At 39.2% G+C, this 24,907-nt stretch overlaps 1 protein-coding gene across 1 annotated transcript in view; it reads right to left on the reverse strand.

The window, feature by feature from the left end:
- LOC126253172 (nucleolar protein 56) overlaps window positions 1–24,907 on the reverse strand; it is a 62,516-nt gene that overhangs the window by 8,175 nt on the left and 29,434 nt on the right. The window contains exons 7-9 of the mRNA XM_049954328.1: window positions 8,837–9,089; window positions 6,721–6,869; window positions 6,387–6,517 (exon numbers count right to left, since the gene is read on the reverse strand). Coding sequence (XP_049810285.1) covers window positions 6,387–6,517; window positions 6,721–6,869; window positions 8,837–9,089 — 533 coding nt within the window. The remainder of the gene's footprint in view (window positions 1–6,386; window positions 6,518–6,720; window positions 6,870–8,836; window positions 9,090–24,907) is intronic.

The following is a 24,907-nucleotide window of genomic DNA, read 5'->3' on the forward strand; positions in this document are numbered from 1 at the left end:
GCCTGATGCACTAAGGTCTTCAGGACACCTATGGTCTGTGAAGGGTGATGGCAGCTACTGGCATGAAGATACAGATTTGTGTGTGTTGGTTTCAGATATGCGGCATGTCCTAATGTGCCATCACCTTTACAGCGAACAACAACATAAAAATAAAATAAAAAAAATAAAATAAAAATAAAAGAGAGAGAGAGAGAGAGAGAGAGAGAGAGAGAGAGAGAGAGAGAGAGAGAAGAAGAGAGGCAGCCATCTTTTTCTATTTCCATAGTAAATTTAATGCTAGCATGGATGGAATTCAAATGCTCTAGAAATCGATGTAATTCACCCATCCCATGGCGCCATACCATGAATGTGTTGTCCATGTACCTCCAGAAGACCGCTGGTTTAAAACTTGCTGAGTCCAGTGCCTTGTCCTCAAAGTCTTCCATGAATAAATTAGCTGCCAGAGGAGAGAGGGGGCTTTGCATGGCAACACCATCAATTTGCTCAAAATTCACCATTAAACTGAAAATAAGATGATAAAAGCACATGTTCAAATAAGACCGTAATGTTCTTATCAAGATGTTGGCCGATAAGGGATAACAAGTCCTTTAAAGGTACCTTGGTTTATAATGATCACCACATTCGTAATTCTATGGATTATATTCAGAGATTTAGCAATGTCAGGCTAAATAGTACGGATGTGCTTGTTAGTTTTGACATGGTATCATTATACACCAAGGTACCTTTAAAGGACTCTCTATCTCTTATCGGCCAACATTTTGATAAGAACATTATGGCCTTATTTGAATATGTGCTTTTATCATCTTATTTTCAGTTTAATGGCGAATTTTATGAGCAAATTGATGGTGTTGCCATGGGAAGCCCACTCTCCCCTCTGGTAGCTAATTTATTCATGGAAGACTTCGAGGACAAGGCACTGGACTCAGCAAGTTTTAAACCAATGGTCTTCTGGAGGTACGTGGACAACACATTCGTGGTATGGCCCCATGGGATGGCTGAATTACATCGATTTCTAGAGCATTTGAATTCCATCCATGCTAGCATTAAATTTACTATGGAAATAGAAAAAGATGGCTGCCTCTTTTTGGATGTTGTCGTTCGCCGTACAGGTGATGGCACATTAGGACATGCCGCATATCGGAAACCAACACACACAAATCTATATCTTCATGCCAGTAGCTGCCATCACCCTTCACAGACCATAGGTGTCAAGACCTTAGAGCTTCAGGCGCACTCTATATCCGATCAAGACAATATGCAAGAAGAGCTCACATACCTCAAGAGCATTTTTAAATTGAATGGATTTTCTCTGCAACAAATTCGTAGAGCATTCAATGCAAAACCTAAAATGCAGGTATATGATGGGGAAGAAGATAGTAATTCCTTCAGATCTAGCGTGTTTTGACATATGTCAGTGCTCTTTCCTCGAAGACAGGCTGTATTCTTGAGAAACACTGTGTTAAGGTGGCTCCACAGCTGCATCCATGTTCCTTCCCCCTCCGCACCATTTTGTCTACATTCCATTGTGGTTTTCTTGGTGGATTGTGCTGATGTGAGGGAATTTCTCGAGAATCTGTGTACTGCTGTTGCAATTTGCAAGGAAATATATTACTACTCGCCTGTATAGTGCACCATGTTTTACATAACTAACTGTATTACAAGGTAAAAATTCCGTATTTGTTACAAATATATTATGATAAGACACTTCATGTCATTTACATATGACCTTTAATCTCTCAAGGTGATCTTTGAAAGATCGTTTCACCTATGTTCATGTCAGCCGTCGTTCAGAGACAATAGTGAGGTGCATGCCTGTTGATTGGTTAGGAGCTTCATATAATGGCTGTGCTATAGGATCCAGAAATGAAAGTTTGCAATATATTTAAGCATTTTAGAGATGTTCTCAATGTTCGTAATGACAGATCTGTCCTATATGTCCAGATATGCTTTTTTGCCAAGGACTTTTATTTTCATACCAGTCTGATGTCTTTTAACATATAAATAACATAAAGATCAATGGTATTTATACACTTTTTTTCATGGTTGCCCTGTTTCTTGCGTTTGGGATTCATACTCTTATTGTTTACCTCAGTTTTTGTACTTGAAAATGGCCTTAGACCGAAATCTGGACTGTATAACAATAAAACAAAAATTATTACGGTCAAATAGCGGTAGCATCATAAAATAATTCAACAGTTTTTGTTTACGTAAATAGCTGAACATCAAAATTCATAGTGTCTGGGAGACACATTTTATTTAATTCCCATTCAAGTTGAACTATATCAATTGGCAAGGGCATCTCTGTTTAAAACGTGTGGAGATCTGGATTGGAACAAGCTGTTATGGTTGAGCTGTCACATATGCAAGTTACCTGCTCTAGTTCAAAATAGCTGTGCTTGGCTAGTGCAGAAAAATAACATGCTAACAGATTTCTGGCTAGAATATTTGAATTTTCAAAATTTTAAAGTTAGTTTCTGCAATGGTTCTTGCTTGCTTTCTTCTTTTGGCTCTATCTAAGCTTTCAACAAAGTGTTATTTCTGTTGAGACATTGCAACAATTGACAGTAGTGAACAGAGTGCTGTTTCTCGACATTGTTTTTCTTTTTCCACCCAACTTGGCAATACAAAATCTGCATAATATTTATTTTAAATCTGTAGAAGACAAACCCTGATAAGCACAATGTACAGCCATTTTGGGAGCATTCATAACTAAGCAACCCATACTTGGCAACAGATAGAAATAATAAGTAGACGTAAAAATAACTACCTGTACATTAGTGAAAGACTTTTGGCTTGGTTGAAATACATTGATCGGTTTTGTATTCCCATCACTGTACTGTGACAGTTGGCCATGAGCATAATAAACTACAACTATGACTAACAGACAGAAAAGGAGCAGTGTCGGTAAATAAGCCTAGCCGCCTCCCTGCAGGGTAGTCAGCCTCCACCTGTGTTTCTGCAGAAGCAGAAATTGCGAACTGACTTATGGATTGGTGATCCCAGCCTGTGTGACAGGCGTAAACAAGCTCCCTGCAGAATGAGAAGTAGTCTCTCTTCACTCACTTAAAAATAAAAAAAGAAAACAATGCGTAATGTACAACACACAGCAAAGTACAGAATACAATGCATTGCATAACAGTACCACATAATTGCTTGCTGAGGGTGGCAGTGTTGTAAAGAAGGTATTTAAGACTGGACCTCTAATGGTACCCTACATAACCCTAGTTAAAAACACTTGCCACATTTAAGTGTTCACATTATATCAGCTTTTGAACATTAGCTCCTGAGTGCACCGATACGTTGTTGCACTGATGCAAAGGTGGGCTTTTTATCTTGTAGACACATTCTTACACACATTATCTTTTGAAAATGAGCTTCCTCAGATGATGTGGGATACCAGTAACCAAAAATTTCTTATATTTTCAATATTTAAGTACAAAAAATAAAACTATTTCCAACTATTTCTGTTAAAATAGTGCACCTGAGTACAATTTGCCACGAAATAGGATTTATTAAGTGATTTCACATTTTGAAGCACGTGAATTTTTCTGGTCCATAGTAATTATAGGTAATTTATTATTATGTTAGCTATAGCAAACTCAGTTAAGTCAACAAACATTTTAATACTAGCCCCAAAACAATTACTTGCCAGTTGTTGACTTTCATAGCAAATATATTTCTAATTTTCCTCTTTCAACAAGCCATTGATCTACAATGCTATAGTGAATCAATAATGTCTCTTACAGCCATGACTGTAATGATGTCTGTTCAAAACAATTTGCTCAACAATTTTAACTCTTCCACACAGTGTTTTGGTATGTATAAATTAAAGCAAAGCACAATAGCTCTGAATACAAATACAATGGGGTGATTAGCAATATTTTCCTTTCTCATCTTTAATACGAGTGTTTGAACTCAAATAGTGGCAACTATTTATTCGCAACCAAAGAAAAGAGTTACATGTTTGCACCTGTTACTGTATTTCGAAGTAGTCACCAGCATTGTGTAGACCCGTTGCCAGCAATGTGGAAGGTGTAGTATACCGTTAGCAAAGCCTGATCTGTTGATGGTGCGAATGGAGCGGTCTACTGCCTGTCGAATCTCTGGAACAGTCCTGAAGCGAATGCCACGAAGTGGTTCCTTCATCTTCAGAATCAAATCAAAGTCACAAGCACTTAAGTCCGGGGAGTATGGTGGATGGTACAGTACTTCCCAGTCCCACTGACCAAACAGAGCAGCCACAGCTTGCACTGTATGCACCCGCACATTGTCATGCAAAATGATGGGTGGGTTGCACAGAAAGTGTCGCTGCTTCTTTCACAAAGCTGGTCACAGGTGATGCTCCAAAAACAAACAGTAATACTGTGCAGTGACAATCTGCCATGGCGGAACATAATGCGTCAGGATAACACCATCACAGTCGTACACAAGAATCACCATAACTTTAGACTGCTCCATTCGCACCATCAACACAACGGACTCTGCTAACAGTATATTACACCTTCCGCATCGCTGGCAACGCGTTCTTTACAACGCTGGTGACTACTTTGAAGGACAACAACAGAGGCAAACATTTAACTCTTTTTGTATCAGTTGTGAATAAATAGTTGCCACTATTTAAGTTTCAACTTTCATAATTAAGCTGTAAAATATATTTTTCAAGTATCATAATTTACAATCATTTGAAACCAACAATTTACACACTGCCTGTTGGGTGCTGTCTCGGATTTTTGGCCAATGTTCAAGTGCTCAAAGCTTCACCCTCAATTGCTTGTGGAGGACTGGAGTCAAGCTCGCAGCCACAGATCATATATACCTGGCGCGCCAATGTCCAAGGGCTTTTCTGTTGTTATTCCCACTTCGGTTCTCCCCGGTTCTATCTGGACCGGTTGTTCTTTCCAGCATGGAAATCCAGGATCCATTCATCTGAGGGCTTTCTTTTTTGTTGAAGCTACTGTCATGTCAGTGCATTTCTACAGCTTCACTGAACAAGCGGGTGCAATAGCTGTTCTCTGCAGCAAGAATTTCACTGCGCTGTTGGTCTCACAGAGCGCTTGCTCTGCGACAACCAATTTCTCTACCTGCTACAACCTGGAATGCTGCTCATTTTCAGTGATCCTGGAGAAGATTAATCATCTAGTCATTCCAAAACAGGTTTTTCCACACGTACAACATTGCAAGTGGATCCCTTTTGTCCTTTGCCGATCTGAGATACACTTTGATCTTCTTTGTTGGTTTATAAACAGTCTTTAACCATGCTGCATAATATATACCTGATTCTGTCTGCCACTCTGCAAATGTACGGCAGCAAGGCTGTATCCGACATTTCTTTTACTGATGTATCACTTTGCCGAGTGTTTGGTTCTGTGACTTCTTATGTAACAGTTATCATTGCTGGTAGCACGGGGAGAACTGCAGCAGGTATGACCATGGAAAAGCCCTTGGATCATGGCGTGCCAGATATAATATGTGGCCGCGAGCTCGTCTCCAGTCCACCACCAGCAGTGGAAGGTGAAGCTTATCAAATAAACATCAGCCGAAGAATCCGAGGCAGATACCAACAGACAATTTGTCAACAAGTGGCCATGAAAGCCTTAACAATTCTGTAGCAACTTATAATTTGCAGTTGTTTAACCCTTGAGCAGGCACGTCATTTTTTGTAACACAAGTGGGTGCACGGCATACTTTGTACACTTGTAAAGAATGGCTCTCTTCATGTTACAGTTTAATCTTAGTTTAGTTAAACAATGATAAAATAAACTTACATTTTATGAGCTAAAGCGTGGTTTAGGTAAAAAATAATAAAATAAACATTCATTATATTACTCTGTTGCCACGTATGAGTGTTATCCCACAGTAATGATCCACTCAATCCATTAAACAGCACAGTTGCATCAGATCTCAGGAAACTGCTTATTTGATTACTAATTAACTCTTAGACAAGTGTCTCATTGTGGGATTTTGCTTCCAGCTCATCATTTGGGCAATTTTCTTGCAAGGATCATAAATTTTTTCTTGTCCAGCTTATCATTTATTTTATATTACTGCTGCTCACTTGCACATATGACAACACAACATATCACTGTGTTACCTGAAGCAATAATGAAGGAATAGGCATGGACTTTCAATTGTGAAACAATGGAATGGTACAAGATGGAATGGTAAATATCAACACCTGTAAGCAGCGAAAGGTCTAGATTTCATTACAACTTCATTCTTCGAGAGCTACAAGATGACCAATGATATCTGTACAGATATCAGCTTCATATGTTATTTGTGGTTGGCACACTTTATACATAGTTGCACCCGCTTGAGGGCTGAAAGTTAATGAATAGGAAAGTATTAGAATAATTCTAAAGAAAATCTCCTCAACTGTTATTTGTTACCTGTGCAACTTCCTGCATAGCTTCTTGCATTACTTCTATATTTTTTCGTGGCAGCTCACCAGATTCATAAAATGTAAGTCTTTCCTCCACTTGCTGCTTTAATTTTTCACCAAATATGTTTGTTGGTTTTTCTGTGGAAAATAAACATATTTTTAACATGTAACAAAGTTAACATAACTATGATATGCAAAAAGACTAACTACTGCCCTCTGATGATCACCAAGAAGATGAACCATCTATTGTACTACAACTTTACTTTTAATCTTGATTTCAGAGTTACATTCTTTATACAACATGTAAATTAACAGTTTTGATGATAAATACATTATCTCACCTGAGAAACAATCTATTCGAGATGCAATCGCACATTTATTGGCCAGGTATCGTGAAATTCGGCCTTTGTTTTTCAGCCCAGCACGACCAATAAATGTTGAATGAAATAGTAGGCCGTACTTCGGAGTATTACCTCGAGTTTTGAGTGCCCTGTACAACACAAACAAGGAAGATTTAAATAGCACAGAATTTCACTCACTCTTTAAAAGGAAGCTTTACTTTTCTTACACCATGCAAATGGAAAATGATAACTTCACAAGAAAAATAACTTTCTAACAAACAACATATAATGAATCTAGAAATGAGTTTCACACAACTGGGTTATTCACTTTAAAGAGGAGGGTACAAAAGTCTGGTATATATGGTACATGAGCAAAAACGATGTTTACTCCATGTCTCTGATGACCTTGTTGCTGAAGGGAAATTAAACTGTATTCTGCCTCCCTTAAGATTACTACAAAATACCCACCACTCATGATATAATGATAAGATGTGAATCAAACCATTGAACTGATTTTAGATAAAAAGCCTGAACACATTTGAAAATGTAAATACCTATTTCTGAGGGGGAGAATGAAGTGTATTGACATATAAATGCTCACACACTAATTTTCCACTTTATGGTCCAAGAATTAAACACACGATACATAAACACAATAAACAGCAGCACTGTAATATCTGCTAGTTAAACTTTACAGCATATTCAGTTATACTCTGGTAGGCATAAGAAGATTGCTTACAGCTGCAGTGGGATGAGTGTGGCAGCTTCATGTGCCTACCTCAACCAATCATGTAACAGGACTTTGTCAATGTCTCTATTGCAATGCCTCAGTGTTGTTGCACCTCCATAGAAGCCTATTGCTTTAGACTGCAGCAGTTTGTGCTTTGCAGATATTACAGCTGGCAACAGCACTACCAGCTGTCAGGGATCTTCTTAGGCCAACTTGACTGCAGGTGGATGATTGAGAAAGTTTGCCTGTGGGTTAATTACCTGGATATCTGCATAGTGTTTTAATAAAGACATAGTTATCCTCATCTGATAGACACAGAATTCTACCGAAACTGGTGACATGAAATAGTTACACTATTAATGCTGTTTGTTCAACACCAGCAACTACTGTAAGAAATTCAAAGGCCCATTCTGGCCTGGTCAGTTTCTAAATGAGTTTATTTGTTAAGCATCCATTTACTATCAGCAAGTTATGTCAATTTTACTAACAATCAGACTGAACATATGTTATTTTGCTCTATTTCTTACTTTAGTGCCACATGAAAAAAGTAAAGGAATCAGAATATGTAATATCTGGAGTAAATACAAAACCCGCTAGCAATTCCACAAATAGTATTGAAACACATTTAGATGAAAACAAATTAGTGTTAGTTCTAGAAAAGGCAGACCCATATTTTACTTTGGAAACTAAATGGTGATATTTGATACTCGTCTGACAAGAGGTTTTTCCTCTTCATTACATTTTTATTCCATACATGGAGTCACTCCACATGCAAGCAAGTTACTCATACTTTTGGAACAATTCTGCCATACCATTCCACATTATTAATTCCCTACTGTAACTGATTTCTACCTCCCCCCCCCCCCCTTTCCAGTTTTTCTACTGTATTCAAGTTTGTATCTATTTTTTGGAGACCTTAAACTTTGTTTGTCTTTCCAGAGATTAATTGGAGAGATTCAATTGATCTTTAGAACAGATTGTAAAGGAGATCATCATTACATTAAAATGGAGTTTTGTCTGGATAGAATTCTTTTTGAAGTGGTGGAATCTCCAGTAGAATAACTACGACTTCAAATAACAGGAGAATTAAAGGAACAATGAAACGATAATGGGAGCTCAATATGGGCTATATAGGTTCAGTATTAAATGATACTAATGCTCATTCATATGAACAATTTTCAACACACAAAATTTATAAGTAACACATATGAAGTAAATACTTGTCTTTGAGAACATACCTCCTAAAGGTTGACATGTTTCACAAAATTTAAAACTGAACCAACAAAAAAAGTAATACATCATCATAAGTCATACATATTATTTGGCTGAGAATAATAATTTCATATAAGTTTGTACTAACTGATTTTTTAAAACATTCTTAAATACCTGAATAACGCTTTTTCTGCACCAAGTATTTGTACTGTAGAGGCTGGAAACTTGGCAAGATTTGTGAGGGAGCCTGCATGTGATATGAGGCGTGCACCAACTTGGTCACCAACAAGAGTAGCTAGATTTGGAGCTACACTTTCCATTTTAGTATGGAGATAATTAGCAAGCTGCTTGCGATAATCAGACAAAGCGACAACTCTTGCAGCAAACAGCTCAATGTTCATTAGATCAACAGGAGATATATCCATACCTAAAAAATAATAAAATTTCTGCTTGTAAGATAGCATTTTGAAACATCCGGGAAAGACACACTTATGAATACCATTTCACATTTCCTTGAACAACAATCGTATCGATCGGCACGTGCCCATGTGCTTATAAATAAAGCTCATAAAGTAGGAGACAACTATATGCTTTAGCTTCCTTAGAAAAACGAAAATGAATAGAGAATCATATAAAGTACTTCTCGATAAGTATTAAATTAAATTTTCATCCCAGTACACAGTGGATGCAGACTAGTAAGTATAATCTTTATGCTTATTGGTAGCAAATGCTACATTTTCGACCTATTGTAGGACTTGTTTCACTGGCAATTACCCTGGCATTTGGGTTCTTGCTCACTGTAGATCGGAAGCTTGTTCCACCATCTACTTGCCTTTCCAAAGCTGTCACATATTTCATCAGTTTAATTGAGTAGTCATTACACTAACGATTAACAAGCATGTTGTTGTTGTTGTTGTGGTCTTCAGTCCTGAGACTGGTTTGATGCAGCTCTCCATGCTACTCTATCCTGTGCAAGCTGCTTCATCTCCCAGTAACTACTGCAACCTAAATCCTTTTGAATCTGCTTAGTGTATTCATCTCTTGGTCTCCCTCTATGATTTTTACCCTCCACGCTGCCCCCCAATACTAAATTGGTGATCCCTTGATGCCTCAGAACATGTCCTACCAACCGATCCCTTCTACAAGTCAAGTTGTGCCACAAATTTCTCTTCTCGCCAATCCTACTCAATACCTCCTCATTAGTTATGTGATCTACCCATCTAATCTTCAGCATTCTTCTGTAGCACCATATTTCAAAAGCTTCTATTCTCTTGTTGTCCAAACTATTAATCGTCCCTGTTTGACTTCCATACATGGCTACACTCCATACAAATACTTTCAGAAACGACTTCCTGACATTTAAATCTATACTCAATGTTAACAAATTTCTCTTCTTCAGAAACGCTTTCCTTCCCATTGCCAGTCTACATTTTATATCCTCTCTACTTCGACCATCATCAGTTATTTTGCTCCCCAAATAGCAAAACTCCTTTACTACTTTAAGTGTCTCATTTCCTAATCTAATTCCCTCAGCATCACCTGACTTAATTCGACTACATTCCATTATCCTCGTTTTACTTTTGTTGATGTTCATCTTATATCCTCCTTTCAAGACACTATCCATTCCGTTCAACTGCTCTTCCAAGTCCTTTGCTGTCTCTGACAGAATTACATCATCATTGGCGAACCTCAACGTTTTTATTTCTTCTCCATGGATTTTAATACCTACTCCGAATTTTTCTTTTGTTTCCTTCACTGCTTGCTCAATATAAAGATTGAATAACATCGGGGAGTGGCTACAACCCTGTCTCACTCCCTTCCCAATCACTGCTTCCCTTTCATGTCCCTCGACTCTTATAACTGTTCATCTGGTTTCTGTACAAGTTGTAAATAGCCTTTTGCTCCCTGTATTTTACCCCTGCCACCTTCAGAATTTGAAAGAGAGTAAAGAGAATTTATCTTAAGCTGTCTATGTAATCTTGACATTTTAAGTATTCCTATTTTTTATGCAAATACTGTTTACTTATTGTGCAAATGAAACAATGCATTACTTTGGATATATTAGCAATACTCACGCTCTTCTCAGAAACAGTGCAAGAATTCTCAAATCATTACTCCGCTGTAACAATATCGTTCACATGTAAGTTCACACAGTTACTAGTGATCAATTTCTTCTCGGTAGGCACCACAGCCTCAACAGGATTTGGAGAACGACATTGTTCCACCAGGCTGTGTTTCAAATTATTTTATTTCCTCTGCTAGTTTGGGGCACCAGTTAAAAAATTTCCCACAAAGTCATGCATATGTCTCAGGTACATGAACAAGCGTATATAGTGTGTGGCAAGTTCTGATTGAAAATCACGAATTACATAGGAATAAAGGATAAGACTCACCGAAAGGCAGAAACAAACAAAAGGTACAAAGCTTGGCTAGCTTTAGGAATGCTCTTCGTTTTTATAGCTGTAGGACACACACACACACACACACACACACACACACACACACACACACACACACACCTGTGGAGGTTGACCAGCTTCCAGAATGCTCTTCCTTTTTCTACAGGGAGACAGGCTTGTGTGAACGCAAGCACACTAGCATGTGCATCTGCATCTGCTTGTGCGTGCGCATGTGTAATGTGTTTTTTCTACAGTTAGAAAGGAAGTTCATTTCAAAAAGCTAACCAAGCTCTGTACCTTTTATTTTTGTACCTATCTATGACGAAGCGCTTATGCCTTTCGGTGAGTCATCTCTTTTACTCTAAATAATTTGTGATTTGTAATAAACTTTAAAGATGATGACTGTTAATGACAGTGCTGTGCACAAATATGCACATCTGTCATGCACATGAGAATTGGCAGAGCCCAAAACTAGTAGTGAAAATTAAATTAAATTAAAACACAGCCTGGTGAAACAATGTTCTTTAAAATTACTTGTGAGATGTATCATGTTTCTTGATCCTGTAAATGAAGAGGTAAAAACGCCACACAGAAACAGAGTCTGGAAGCTACATCTGCATGCATTCTTTGAGTGTAAATCACAGGAACAACCCCCCCCCCTCCCCCAACCCGTCATTTTATAGTACTTTTCCCTTGTGGATAATTTGGTGGTTGTCCAATATCTTTAACTGTAAGATTTGTATTCTATTAGCTGAGTTGGAAGACATTATCCTGTAGTCTGCATCTCTATGGCATGTGCCACAATATCATCATCTACTAGCGCAACAAACAATAGACCTGCAGTGTGACTGACACAGGTGTTTGAAGAAGCTGAATCAAGGAAATATATTTAGCAACAATGATGATAAATAAGACTCTCCAGGTGGTCTGCAAATTTCATAAAACTCAGTACATTACACACCTGTGACTGAGGGAATGGAAAGTGCATGGTAAAAACTCATTGCATTTCTACCACATATGGGATATCCGAAATGAATTTGATCTGAAAAGAGGATCTGGAATTTTGTGACAACAAAATCTAAAACTCAAAAAGTTAATAGAAAACTATTCAAAACAAATAGAAACACCAGAAAACATTACTCTAGTGTACAATAGCCTGCAATAAAATCCAACAAAATCATAATTCTAGTTAGCTGTGGGAGTGAAATGACAGTGAAGGTACCTGGTGGTTATAATTTAACTGATGGTGTGCTGCAGTGTGAGCTTTATACATTGCAGTATGCTGAAACACCGTATGTATGTTCACTATCAGTGTATTCACAGAGTATGCTGGAAAAGTGTGTTCCCCTTTCTGGCACCAGATGAAAATATGGTGCAGTAAGCAGTCAGAATATGATGTAAATGCAGGAAAAGGGGAGGAATGGTCAGGCACATGATAACAGTGATTCTGGCACATGTATTAGGATATATGCTCACAAGTTACAACATTCGTTCATAGGGCCTCCGATTCAGCAACTTGTTGCATCCTTGACACGACACGATTGACATCTGCTTGCAACATATTTGGTGAGATCAGAGCAATACGCTGGTGTATACCATCCCCTTCAGATCAGAAAGAGCCTGGATACATCCCTGATCGACATGATATTTCTATATCTGCACAATCGTATGGATTTAGGTCAGGTGAACTGGAAGGCCACACATCTTGAAAGTCTCTAGAGATGATCTGTTCATTATTGAAAGTTTATTGAAGCAAATATTTCACCTGGAAAGCAAATTGTGGTGTTGCCCCATCTTGCACAAATAATGGTGATGTTGGTGCAGCTGTTTTCTTGAAAAGTTGGAGTCACGTGTCGCACAAGGATGTCCTTATAACATGCAGATGTCACGGCACACTTAAAAGGCCAAAAATGGCTCAAGAATGAAGGAGCTTGTAAAACCACACCACACAGTCATGTGAGCTGATGCAATGAACGTACATGTACAACATGGGGTGAAGTAAAACCACATATAAGAGACTTCTGAGCATTTACATAACCATGCAGACTAAAATGTGCCTTACCTGTAAAAAGGATATTCCCTGGCCAAGTCATCCATTTCCATGCATGCCACATAACAAGAGCAATGTTACGATATTGTAGTCTGCCTTGGGGCTTCATTTGGTGTACATTCTGAATCCTGTAGGGATACCAGTGTGAAACTGTTGGCCAGGGGAAAGACAATTCCTGTCACAAGCTCTAGCACTGGCTGCAGATTTTGAGGCATGTGCTGCACTGTTGGCTACAGCTATAGCAGCTTCATAAACAACTGACATGAAATTGGACCACCTTTCTCTCTCTGCTGCACCACATAATTCACCTGTTTCTTCAAATTTCTTGAACATAATCTTCAGCTCATTTATTGACATGGGGCCTCTTCATAGCTGTTCTTTTCTGTGATGTTCCCACAAAGCAGTGCTGCTATTGCTGTGGCTCTGATAAAACCACTTTACCAGCAGTGCACTGTCTCTCTTCTCAACAGCCATCGCATTTTATATGGAAAACTTAACTTTCTTAACCCTTTACACCAATATCATTTCATAAAAGAAATCAAAATGTGTTGCCATGTGACAAACAGCACACTGTTGTCAAAACAGGAAACATTTCATATTCATTCTGCTTACACCACCATATTTTCACCTGGTGACAGATAGTGGAACCATCATTTTTTTCCAGTGTAGTCCACAAACACAGCAATTACTGAATATGCCCACAATGTTTCAGCATCCTGTGATTTACACAGCCCCAATGCACCTGGCTGCATGCCTTCAGTTTAATGATAACCGCCTGGTATATTAAAAAAGAGAACCTGCATCTTTATTCTTACAAATTTCTTGCTGTGCTCTAGTTAAAGCTTCCAAGCCACCCTTGGAATGTTCAGTTCTGCAGTAATGTCTGACGAAATCGAGTCAGGACATTTGTGTACTCAATTTTTCTTTTACTCAAGGGAGACCTGGTTCAGTTCAGTCTGTATGGGTATATAAACTTGCAGAGCATGTGCCATTAGGAATAACAGATACTTATCATTACACTGAACAACTGATGTGTATTGTTAACATCTGCTTGGTGTGCAATTTCCAGGCTAGTTTTATTTTGGCTACATGTACGACACATAGTAACTGGATGCACTGATGGTGTTATTGTTATTGCGACATTTGAAATGTGTGTGTTAAACAATTTTTGCTTAGTTAATGTACAGGGGAATATCACATAAAATCTTGTATAACTGAAAGAATCACCTGTAAATTTACTACAAGAAAGTAGGTGGCCATGATTATTTGATGATTTAGCAGCATCATTACTTGTACTGGTAACAATGATTTGGCCATTCAAGGTTTCAATTAACTGAGAATGTAATACATCTAAGATTCAAAAGCCCTACTGAATACAGTGATGAGCTGAAATGTTATGCCAACTGCCTATAGCAAGACTGAATGCCACCTGTGCACTGCAGGTGTGTAATGAAACGGGGAAAGTATACAAGTGGGAATTATTCTACCAATGATACATGCCACAAAAGAGGAAATGCAATGACCTAGGCAATTTTGACGATGGGCAGGTCACTATGGTTCAGTGCCTGGGAACGAGCATCTGGAAAACGCAAAGCTGGTTGCATACAACAGTTGACGAAATCTATGGAAACTGGTTGAATGATGGTGAAACCATGAGTAGGTAACAAGGTGTTGGATGTGCACATCACATTATAGAATGTGGAGGTCAGAGACTTGCCGAGTCTGTAAAAATCAGGATAGGCAGCTATCTGCGGCAGGCCCGATGACAAACTATTGTACATTCACTTTCTAAAAAGCAGCAACGCAGCATCTGTCAACAGTCGCTGTTTTGATACAAATTGCATGACCTCAGTTGGTACAAACTGTAATAACTTCAAGTTGGACAAATGTATTTCATGGAAGACACATTACATGAAAGTCACAGATCAAGTAAACAGAGTAAGAGGTGTGTACACTTTAACAGTCAAATCATAACTGGCAGGCTGGCCGCTTAGGTGGCACTGCTGCTGCATGGCTGGCAGACAGCGCCGCATGTAGAGGACGTGCGTAACTGTACGGTGGCACTTTGAAAGATCGGCAAGTCACAACACCAACAGGTGTTCTGGCACAGACAACCTACCGTAGTTAGTAAATGAGCCTCCATTTGGGTTGCTGGTCAAACTGTGCAAAATCCAGAACTGTAGGACATTACAATGCGTCAGTGACCCATTTGTGGGCTGCATGGGAATGTGAGGGCAAAAGTACTTCTCATCGTGAAGGTTCCAGATGACAGCTTCTGGTCACTGTAAGGGATGATCGACATATGTGCATCAAGCACATCGTAACCACATCTACGATTGCCATCTGAGCATAGGCAATGGATTTCCTACAACATTCTGCGACATTTGTTGGAGACTAGCAGTAGCTGGACTAGGGAATGCCATCCCATGGGTACACTGCCGTTAACACTACAACACATGCGGCTGTATTTAGAGTGGTGCCACAACCGGGAAACACGGATTGCTGATGAACGGGATTACGTGTTCAGCAATAAACCGAGGTTCCAAACTACTCCAGATGAACATCATCGGCAAGTACGGAGGTGACCTGAGGAGTGGTCCCAGTTTTCCAATGGTTTGGAGAAGCACAGCAGTGTTACTCCTGGTGCCATTGGGTATGACTTCATATTGAGGCTGGTAGTTATTTAAGGGGAGACTGAAGACAAGTGGACTCAAAAAATCAATTTTTAGATACTTGTGTATTTGAAAATGCCCAATATTTCCTGCATAAAACAGTTTTTGTTTCATACAAATACAATTTTTTCATGAGTTACAATGGTTTCCCTGATGCTGTGTGTGATCTGGCATTTAAATGCCGCACCATGCAAAGATAATGCACAGGTTTCTTTTATTTCTTGCACATTATTTCCTGCTTCTATTGTTTTATCATGTCAGAGTTTCCTATCCTGCACCTACACATCATTCTGATCATGTTTGTTACTGTTTTCGACCATGGTAAAGGCTACCTGACAAATGTGGAACTAGACAGATTAAAAAATTATTATGGCTCGGCCATAAGAAGAAATGCCGGGAATTTAGAAAATATGAAAAAAGCCATACAGCTTTTTCCATAAGCTTTCCACAAATGAAAATCCTCAGTGCTGTCATTGCCCCAATGCAAGTATAGGAGAAGCATAACATATGACCACAAACATTCTTTACCGCAGCAGTAATGAATGAAATTAAACTTGTATTTATTGTTCGTTTTGTTTAGGGTGCAAAAACAACTAAGGTCATATGCGTCCATGTCAGAACCATAAAACATGAAGACGAAGAAGGAGTTAAAAGCGACTACAAGTTACGCCCAATCGACAGAAGGAAAGACAGCTAAAAAGAGGGACTTGGATAACGGTCCATAAAATATGCTACAGAGGCAATGGAGGTCCTGAACTGTAGATTAAATTTCCTTCACCATACAGCTTCACTGAATAAAAAGTAAAACGTGGTCAACAGCCCGTGCGTCTTTCGCTAAAACAGCCAATTACTCAGAAAACCAATTGTTAAAAAAGGGGATAAACCACGTTAGGTGCGCCCAAGATTTCTCACAACGAAGGACACAAGGCCTTAGAAACTGTTTTAAAATATGTAGAGCAACTGGAGGAAACATTGTCTACCGAGGTTTTACTTCTTAAGAGACTATGTGATTTAGCGGAAAAAAACGGCAAACAGCAAGCAAACAAAAAACAATTACTAACTTCTTCACAGAGTAAATATCTATTCAGTCTAATTTGATTTGTATTATATTAAATGTTTAACTCATTTGGCCTACACTAGTTTAATTTTTGTGTTTTTTTCCGTGTTATTCGACCTTCCTGCTTATCCGACCTTGCCGCGGCTGGTTTAGGTCGGATAATCGAGACTCTACTGCACCTGGAAGAGACCTGGAGATAGCAGAAGGTTTCAGACTAGTTATACAATGGTAAGATCAAGATTTAGGAACCAGATTTTAAATTGTGAGATATTTCCTGGGGCAGTTGTGGATTCCGACCACAACTTATTGGTTGTTAAGTGTAGACTAAAACAGGAGAAACTACAAAAAGGTAGAAATTTATGGCAATGGGATCTTGATAAACTGAAGGAACCAGAGGTTGTAGAGACTTTCAGAGGGAGTATTAGGAAACAACTGACAACAGGGGAAAGAAGTATGGTAGAGGTAGAGTGGGTAGCTTTGAGAGTGAAATGGTGGTATAAAAATGCAGTAACTCAACCAGGTGAAAGGGAATTCAAACATCTCAAAAATGAGACTGACAGGAAAAGCAAAATGGCTAAGCCGGAATGGCTAGAGGACAAATGTAAGGATTTACGAGCACATATCACAAGGGAAAATATAGATGTTGCCTACAGGAGAATTAGAGAGACCTTTCGAGAATGAAGGACCACCTTTATGAACATCAAGAACTCAGACGGAAAATCAGCCCTAAGCAAAGCAGGACAAGCAAAATTGTGGAAGGAATATATAGAAGGTCCATACAAGGGAAATGCACTTGAGGGCTATATTATGGAAATGGAAGAAGATGAAGATGAGATGGGAGATATGATACTGCATGAAGAATTTGACAGAGTACTGGAAGATATAAGTAGAAAGAAGATAACAGGAGTAGATGACATTCCGTTAGAACTACTAATAGCCTTGGGAGAGCCAGACACGTCAAAACTCTTCCATCTAGTATGCAAGATGTATGGGGCAGGCGAAATACTCTCAGAATTCAAGAAGAATGCAGTAATTCCAATGCCAAAGAAATCAGTTGCTGACAGGTGTGAAAATTACTGAACTATCAGTTTTATAAGTCGTGACTGCAAAATACTAACATGTATTCTGTACAGAAGAACGGAGAAACTGGTATAAGCTGATCTCGGTAAAGATCAGTTTGGATTCTGGAGAAATGCAGGACTTATGGAAAACTTTTGACAGTGTTGAGTGGAATACTCTCTTTGAAATTCTAAAGGTAGCATGGGTAAAATACGGGAAGCATAAGGCTATTTACAATTTGTACAGAAACACAATGGCAGTTATAAGAGTCGAGGGGCATGAAAGGGAAGCAGTGGTTAACAAGCAATAAAGGAAAGAAAAAAAAATTTGGATTAGGAATTTAAGTCCAGGGAGAAGAAATGAAAACTCTGAGGTTTGCTGAAGACTTTGTAATTCTGTCAGAGACAGCAAAGGATTTGGAAGAGCAGTTGAATGGAATGGCCAGTGTCATGAAAGGAAGCTATAAGATGAACATCAACAAAAGCAAAACGAGGATAATGGAATGAAGTCTAAGTCAGATGACGCTGAGTAAATTAGATTAGGAAATGAGACAATTACAGTAGTTGTTGAGTTCTGCTATTTGGGCAACAAAATAACTGACGATGGTTGAAGTAGAGAGGATATAAAACGTAAGCCAGCAGTAGCAAGAGAAGCATTTCTGTAGAAGAGAAATTTTTTAACACTGAGTACACATTAAGTGTTTGAAGTCTTTCCTGACAGTATTTGTCTGGAGTGTAGTATGGAAGTGAAACATTGACAATAAACAGTTTAGACAAGAAGAGAATAGAAGCTTTTGAAATGGGGAGCTACAGAAGAATGCTGAAGATTAGATGGGTAGATCACGTAACTAATGAGGAGATACTGAACAGAATTGGAAGGAAAGAAATTTATAGCACAACCTGACTATAAGAAGGGATTGGTTGGTAGGGCACATTCTGAGACGTCAGGAGATAACCAATTTAATGCTGGAGGGAAGCGTGGGGGGTAAAATTTGTAGAAGAAGACCAAGAACTGAATACAGTAAGCAGATTCGGAAGGATGTAGGTTGCAGTAGTTACTTGAAGATGATGACGCTTGCACAGGATAAAGGCACATCAAGCTAGTCCTTGGTCTGAAGACTGCAACAACAAACAACAACAACATTATAAAAATGAAGACAATGAATGCATGGCATAAGTTTAGAATAGGTGTAACATTAACATTTTAGGCGAATACCCTACTTCAGTAAAAGTTTGTAATTTCAATTAGAAAGAATATGTTAAAAATAATTTTTTCTCAAGGAGCCTCTTAAAGTAAGGAGGCCATCTTACACTCAGGTAAATACAGTATGTTGGTAGCAGTAGAATCATTCTGCAGTCAGCTTCAAATGCAGGTTCTCTAAAAAAGGTTGAAATGGCTCTGAGCACTATGGGACTTAACAGCGAAGGTCATCAGACCCGTAGAACTTAGAACTACTTAAACCTAACTAACCTAATGACATCACACACATCCATGCCTGAGGCAGGATTCGAGCCTGCGACCGTAGCGTTCCAGACTGAAGCGCCTAGAACCGCTCGGCCACTCCGGCCGGCGCAGGTTCTCTAAATTTTCTCAATAGTGGTACATGAAAAGAACATCGTCTTCCCTCTATGGATTCCCACTGGAGTTCATGAAGCATCTCCATAACATTCACACATTCATCGAACTACCGGTAACAAATCTAGGAACTCACCTCTGAAATGCTTCAATGCCTTCCTGTTAACCTGACCTGGTGAGCTTTGCAAACATTATAACAGCACTCAAGAATGTGTCACACTAGTGTTTTGTATGCAGTCTCCTTTATAGATGAGATATACTTTCCTAAAATTCTTTCAAAAACTGAATTCAACCATTTGCTTTGCCTGCTACCATCCTTATGTGCCAGTTTCATTTTGTATCACTGTGCTGCATTATACCTAGATATTTAATCAAAGTGACTCTGCCAAGCACCAATCCTATATTTGAACATTATAGGATTGCTTTTCCTAATCACCAGCATTAACTTAATTAACTTACATTTTTCTGGATTTAGAGCAAGCTGCCACTCATTACAACATACTGTATCCTCCTACAGTCACCAAACAAGAACACCTCCCCATAGTGCATAGCATCATCAGTAAACAGCCACAGATTGCTGATCACCCAGCCAGTCAGATCATTTACGTATATAGATAACAGCGGTTCTACTGTATCACACTTCCCTGTGGCACTCCTGATGATACCTCTTGTCTTTGAATAACATCTGGTATCGAGCACAACATACTGAGTTCTATTACTTAAGAAGTCTTTTGGCCGATCACTTATCTGGGAACCTATTCCATGCCCTCGGGCCTCTGTTAACCACCTGCAGTGCGGCTCACACAGATTTTCCAGAAATCTAGGAATATGGAATCTGCCAGTTGCCATTCACCCATGGTTCACAGGATATCATGTGAGAAATGTGCAAACTGAGTTTCACACAAGTGATGCTTTTTAAAATGTGCGGATATGCGAACAGAAGCACTTTTCCATCGCAAGGAAATTTACCATATTTGAACTGAAAACAAGTTCAAGAATTCTGCAGCGAACCAATACCTATACTGCATTGTGACGTAACGTTGGCTCACTGGAGGGGATGTGACACCGTTGTCTAGGTAACACCAATGGTGATCTGGCTTTCCCTACATGCTGCAAGTGGTTTGGTTGGTAAAGCACCTTGTCACACTTCAGATGCTTCGTGCTCATTAACTCTCTTTGTGAAGTGTAATTTTTTTGTCACTGAAGTATTCTGCAGTGGTCAGGTGTTGTGAATTAATTCCAAACTATTTATTGCTGTTCCATTCCAGGGAGCAAGGCGACTATCATAAGGAAATGAATGCCAAAGTTTTCATGGAGTGGTTTTCTGATGTTCTGCTGTAGAATATTTCTCCAAATATGACAATAGTAATGGACAATGCACGATACCACTCTATTGTGATAGATAAGGAGGAAAAGAGTGGAGGATAGCAGATATTTTGCTCTGGGTGCAAAGAAATGTTACATCAAATAAAGTTGAACCTGGCATGGATAAGGCGGAATTAATGGAACTTGTAGCACTTTACAAGCTAAAAACTCCATGTTATCAGGTTAATGAACTGGTTACCAATAAAGGGCATGTGTAATCAGACTTCCTCTATCACGCTCATTTAAACCCTATTGAGAACATATGGGTGCAGGTGAAAAGCAGTGTGGGGGAAAAATAGAAAGAAGTCATTGCAAGTGTTACCCCACAGGACTGGTTTCAAGTTGTCAGCAATACAAAGAAGGTAGTTGAGGAAAATTGGATTGCAAAGGACTGCTAGAAGAACAAATTGAAGAGATGGTAATTTCAGTCACCGCCAGTGCCAGTTCCGAGGAAGAGATCGCTCCACTTACTCCATAACTCAGTATGAATAAAAAATTATTGATTTAACTGCTCTGCTCATTATTGTCACTTCTTTACCACCAAAGAATGTTCACCTATTGGCTGCTAATGTTCACGACATAAGGCAGGCATGGCTTTATTGCTGCCCGCTGACGCACTCAGCACACACTGGCAACTGCGCTTACCTCTGCGGCACTGTCAAAAGTTGCAACTAATTTTAAATGCACTATAAGGGGCCAATGTGTACTCTTTGTAAAACTGGATTGGGATTCCATCTGGACCTGGTGACTTAATCGTTTTAAACTCTTTCAGTGCTTCTCTACACTAGGGACGCATACCATAATGGCCTCCATTCGGAGTCTGCACAACAGTCAAACGGCAGTATGTTTGTACAATCCTCCTGAGTGAATGCTTTCTTATATTGAGATTTCAAACTTTGACTTTCCTTTTGCTATCTTCTACTGCCACACCGAACTTGTCAACAAGTTAATGGATAGAAGCATTCATCCCACTTACAAGGAGACGGCACGACCGTGGGGGTCAGGGATTTGTCCGCAATTTTTTGTGGTGAAAGAGGACCCCTAATACCTCATGTGGTTAAAATATTAGGACGCACTACCCGGAAAATCCCAAGAAAAATCGATTCAAAGTTTCTTAGGTGCTTTACGAGTATAAAATGTTAGTCCACTGCCGAACCGCCGTCTGGCCTAGATGGTTAGGGCTCGGACTATTACGCCAGAGGTCTCGGGTTCGATTCCTTCTCCAACACTTTTTTTTCTTTCTTCTGTTTCATTTTCTTTTGTTATTCCACCAATTATTCAAAAAGTTTCTCAAACCTACATTAGTTTTAAAACATTATTTTAGCTCAAGAATGTAAAGTTTTTACATTTACTGCAAAATATTCATGCTCATTGTTCTATTTTGTTTTATGGAGTTTCAAGGTTTAAAGGGGCTTTGTAAGGGTCCCCTTGGGATTATAACGGGCATCTGCACATAGGACTGCGCGCGAGCTATGAGAAGTAAACGGCAGTTTGTTTTTCGATTTCATCATGAACAGACATGCCTATATCAAATTTCAACGTGTTATTCCGATCCGAGGTTAAACACATCAACTGAAGAAGTTGCTGGCTCGTCTTGAGTAGGAGAAGAAATTCCTGAAGAACCCATTCATAGTGATCTATCAAAGTTACGATTGAAGGATGCAGTGGTGTATTACGAAAAGCTTTTGACAGAAAATAATTTAATTGCATGGACATCTTCGGAAGAAATCACTCGCGATGCTATGTTATTGGCCAGAGAACTTTATAATAACACACTGGAACTTTTGGGTGAAAAAAAATTCGTAACTGAAGAGGAATTAATTCACGCTCATGAGGATTGTGAAGAATGTGAGGAGAACGACGAACAGTTCGAAGTGCCACAAAGTGATTAGTCTCCAGACAAATATAAACCATCATGGAAAAGATTTAAAAGTGACACGATTCCCATTGCCTACAAAGTCAAAGTCATGAATATTGCTAAAGCGCCCCGCACATGATCATTGGCGACATCGCAAAAAATGCCGATAATTGAAAAGAATATCTTTCACAATGGGAGAAAGATATTAAAAGTGGTGGTATGCGAATGGATAAATTTGAGGCAATAGATTCGTGGACCTACAACCATTTTGTAGACACAAGACAGCAATATCAGCAAGTCACGACAAGAAATTTATAGCAATGGGCATTGGCTGCGGCTGCACAATTCATCGATTTCAAATTCAAGGTGTTTGATCGATCGGTCACGGCATTTAAAGAGAAGCACAGAATTTCACAACGCAATATCACAAAACTGGTTTCGAAAAAAGAAGCGGCACCAATGGAGGACATCCAGGTGTCTGCGGAGACCTTTCGTCGGCAGACGTGCCGTTTAATCCCTCAATATCATGAGGATTATGGGATAAATACTGAACAAACAGGTAAATACATGTTTTCTGCGTACAAAACGGTTTTACCGGTGTAAAATGTATCAATTCAAATTTAATTATAGAAAAAGATATTTACACACACATTCGAATGTTGTTTAATATTAAAAATACTATTGTTTCCCATGAACCATGGACCTTGCTGTTGGTGGGGAGGCTTGCGTGCCTCAGCGATACAGATAGCCGTACCGTAGGTGCAACCACAACGGAGGGGTATCTGTTGAGAGGCCAGACAAACGTGTGGTTCCTGAAGAGGGGCAGCAGCCTTTTCAGTAGTTGCAGGGGCAACAGTCTGGATGATTGACTGATCTAGCCTTGCAACACTAACCAAAACGAACTTGCTGTGCTGGTACTGTGAACGGCTGAAAGCAAGGGGAAACTACAGACGTAATTTTTCCCGAGGGCATGCAGCTTTACTGTATGGTTAAATGATGATGGTGTCCTCTTGGGTAAAATATTCCGGAGGTAAAATAGTCCCCCATTCGGATCTCCGGGCGGGGACTACTCAAGAGGACGTCGTTATCAGGAGAAAGAAAACTGGCGTTCTACGACCCGGAGCGTGGAATGTCAGATCCCTTAATCGGGCAGGTAGGTTAGAAAATTTAAAAAGGGAAATGGATAGGTTGAAGTTAGATATAGTGGGAATTAGTGAAGTTTAGAGGCAGGAGGAACAAGACTTTTGGTCAGGTGAATACAGGGTTGTAAATACAAAATCAAATAGGGGTACTGCAGGAGTAGGTTTAATAATGAATAAAAAAATAGGAGTGCGGGTAAGCTACTACCAACAGCATAGTGAACGCATTATTGTGGCCAAGATAGACACGAAGCCCATGCCTACTGCAGTAGTACAAGTTTATATGCCAACTAGCTCTGCAGATGATGAAGAAATTGAAGAAATGTATGATGAAATAAAAGAAATTATTCAGATAGTGAAGAGAGACGAAAATTTAATAGTCATGTGAGACTGGAATTCGGTAGTAGGAAAAGGGAGAGAAGGAAACGTAGTAGGTGAATATGGATTGGGGCTAAGAAATGAAAGAGGAAGCCGCCTGACAGAATTTTGCACAGAGCACAAATTAATCATAGCTAACACTTGGTTCAAGAATCATAAAAGAAGGCTGTATACATGGAAGAAGTCTGGAGATACTGACAGGTGTCAGATAGATTACATAATGGTAAGACAGAGATTTAGGAACCAGGTTTTAAATTGTAAGACATTTCCAGGGGCAGATGTGGACTCTGACCACAATCTATTGGTTATGAACTGTAGATTAAAACTGAAGAAACTGCAAAAAGGTGGGAATTTAAGGAGATGGGACCTGGATAAACTGAAAGAACCAAAGGTTGTACAGAGTTTCAGGAAGAGCGTAAGGGAACAATTGACAGGAATGGGGGAAAGAAATACAGTAGAAGAAGAATGGGTAGTTTTGGGGGATGAAGTAGTGAAGGCAGCAGAGGATCAAGTAGGCAAAAAGACGAGGGCTAGTAGAAATCCTTGGGTAACAGAAGAAATATTGAATTTAATTGATGAAAGGAGAAAATATAAAAATGCAGCAAATGAAGCAGGCAAAAAGGAATACAAACATCTCAAAAAAAAAAAAAAAAGGATTGACAGGAAGTGCAAAATGGCTAAGCAGGGATGGCT

This window comes from Schistocerca nitens, chromosome 4, assembly GCF_023898315.1.
Source record: "Schistocerca nitens isolate TAMUIC-IGC-003100 chromosome 4, iqSchNite1.1, whole genome shotgun sequence".
NCBI classification, from domain to species: domain Eukaryota; kingdom Metazoa; phylum Arthropoda; class Insecta; order Orthoptera; family Acrididae; genus Schistocerca; species Schistocerca nitens.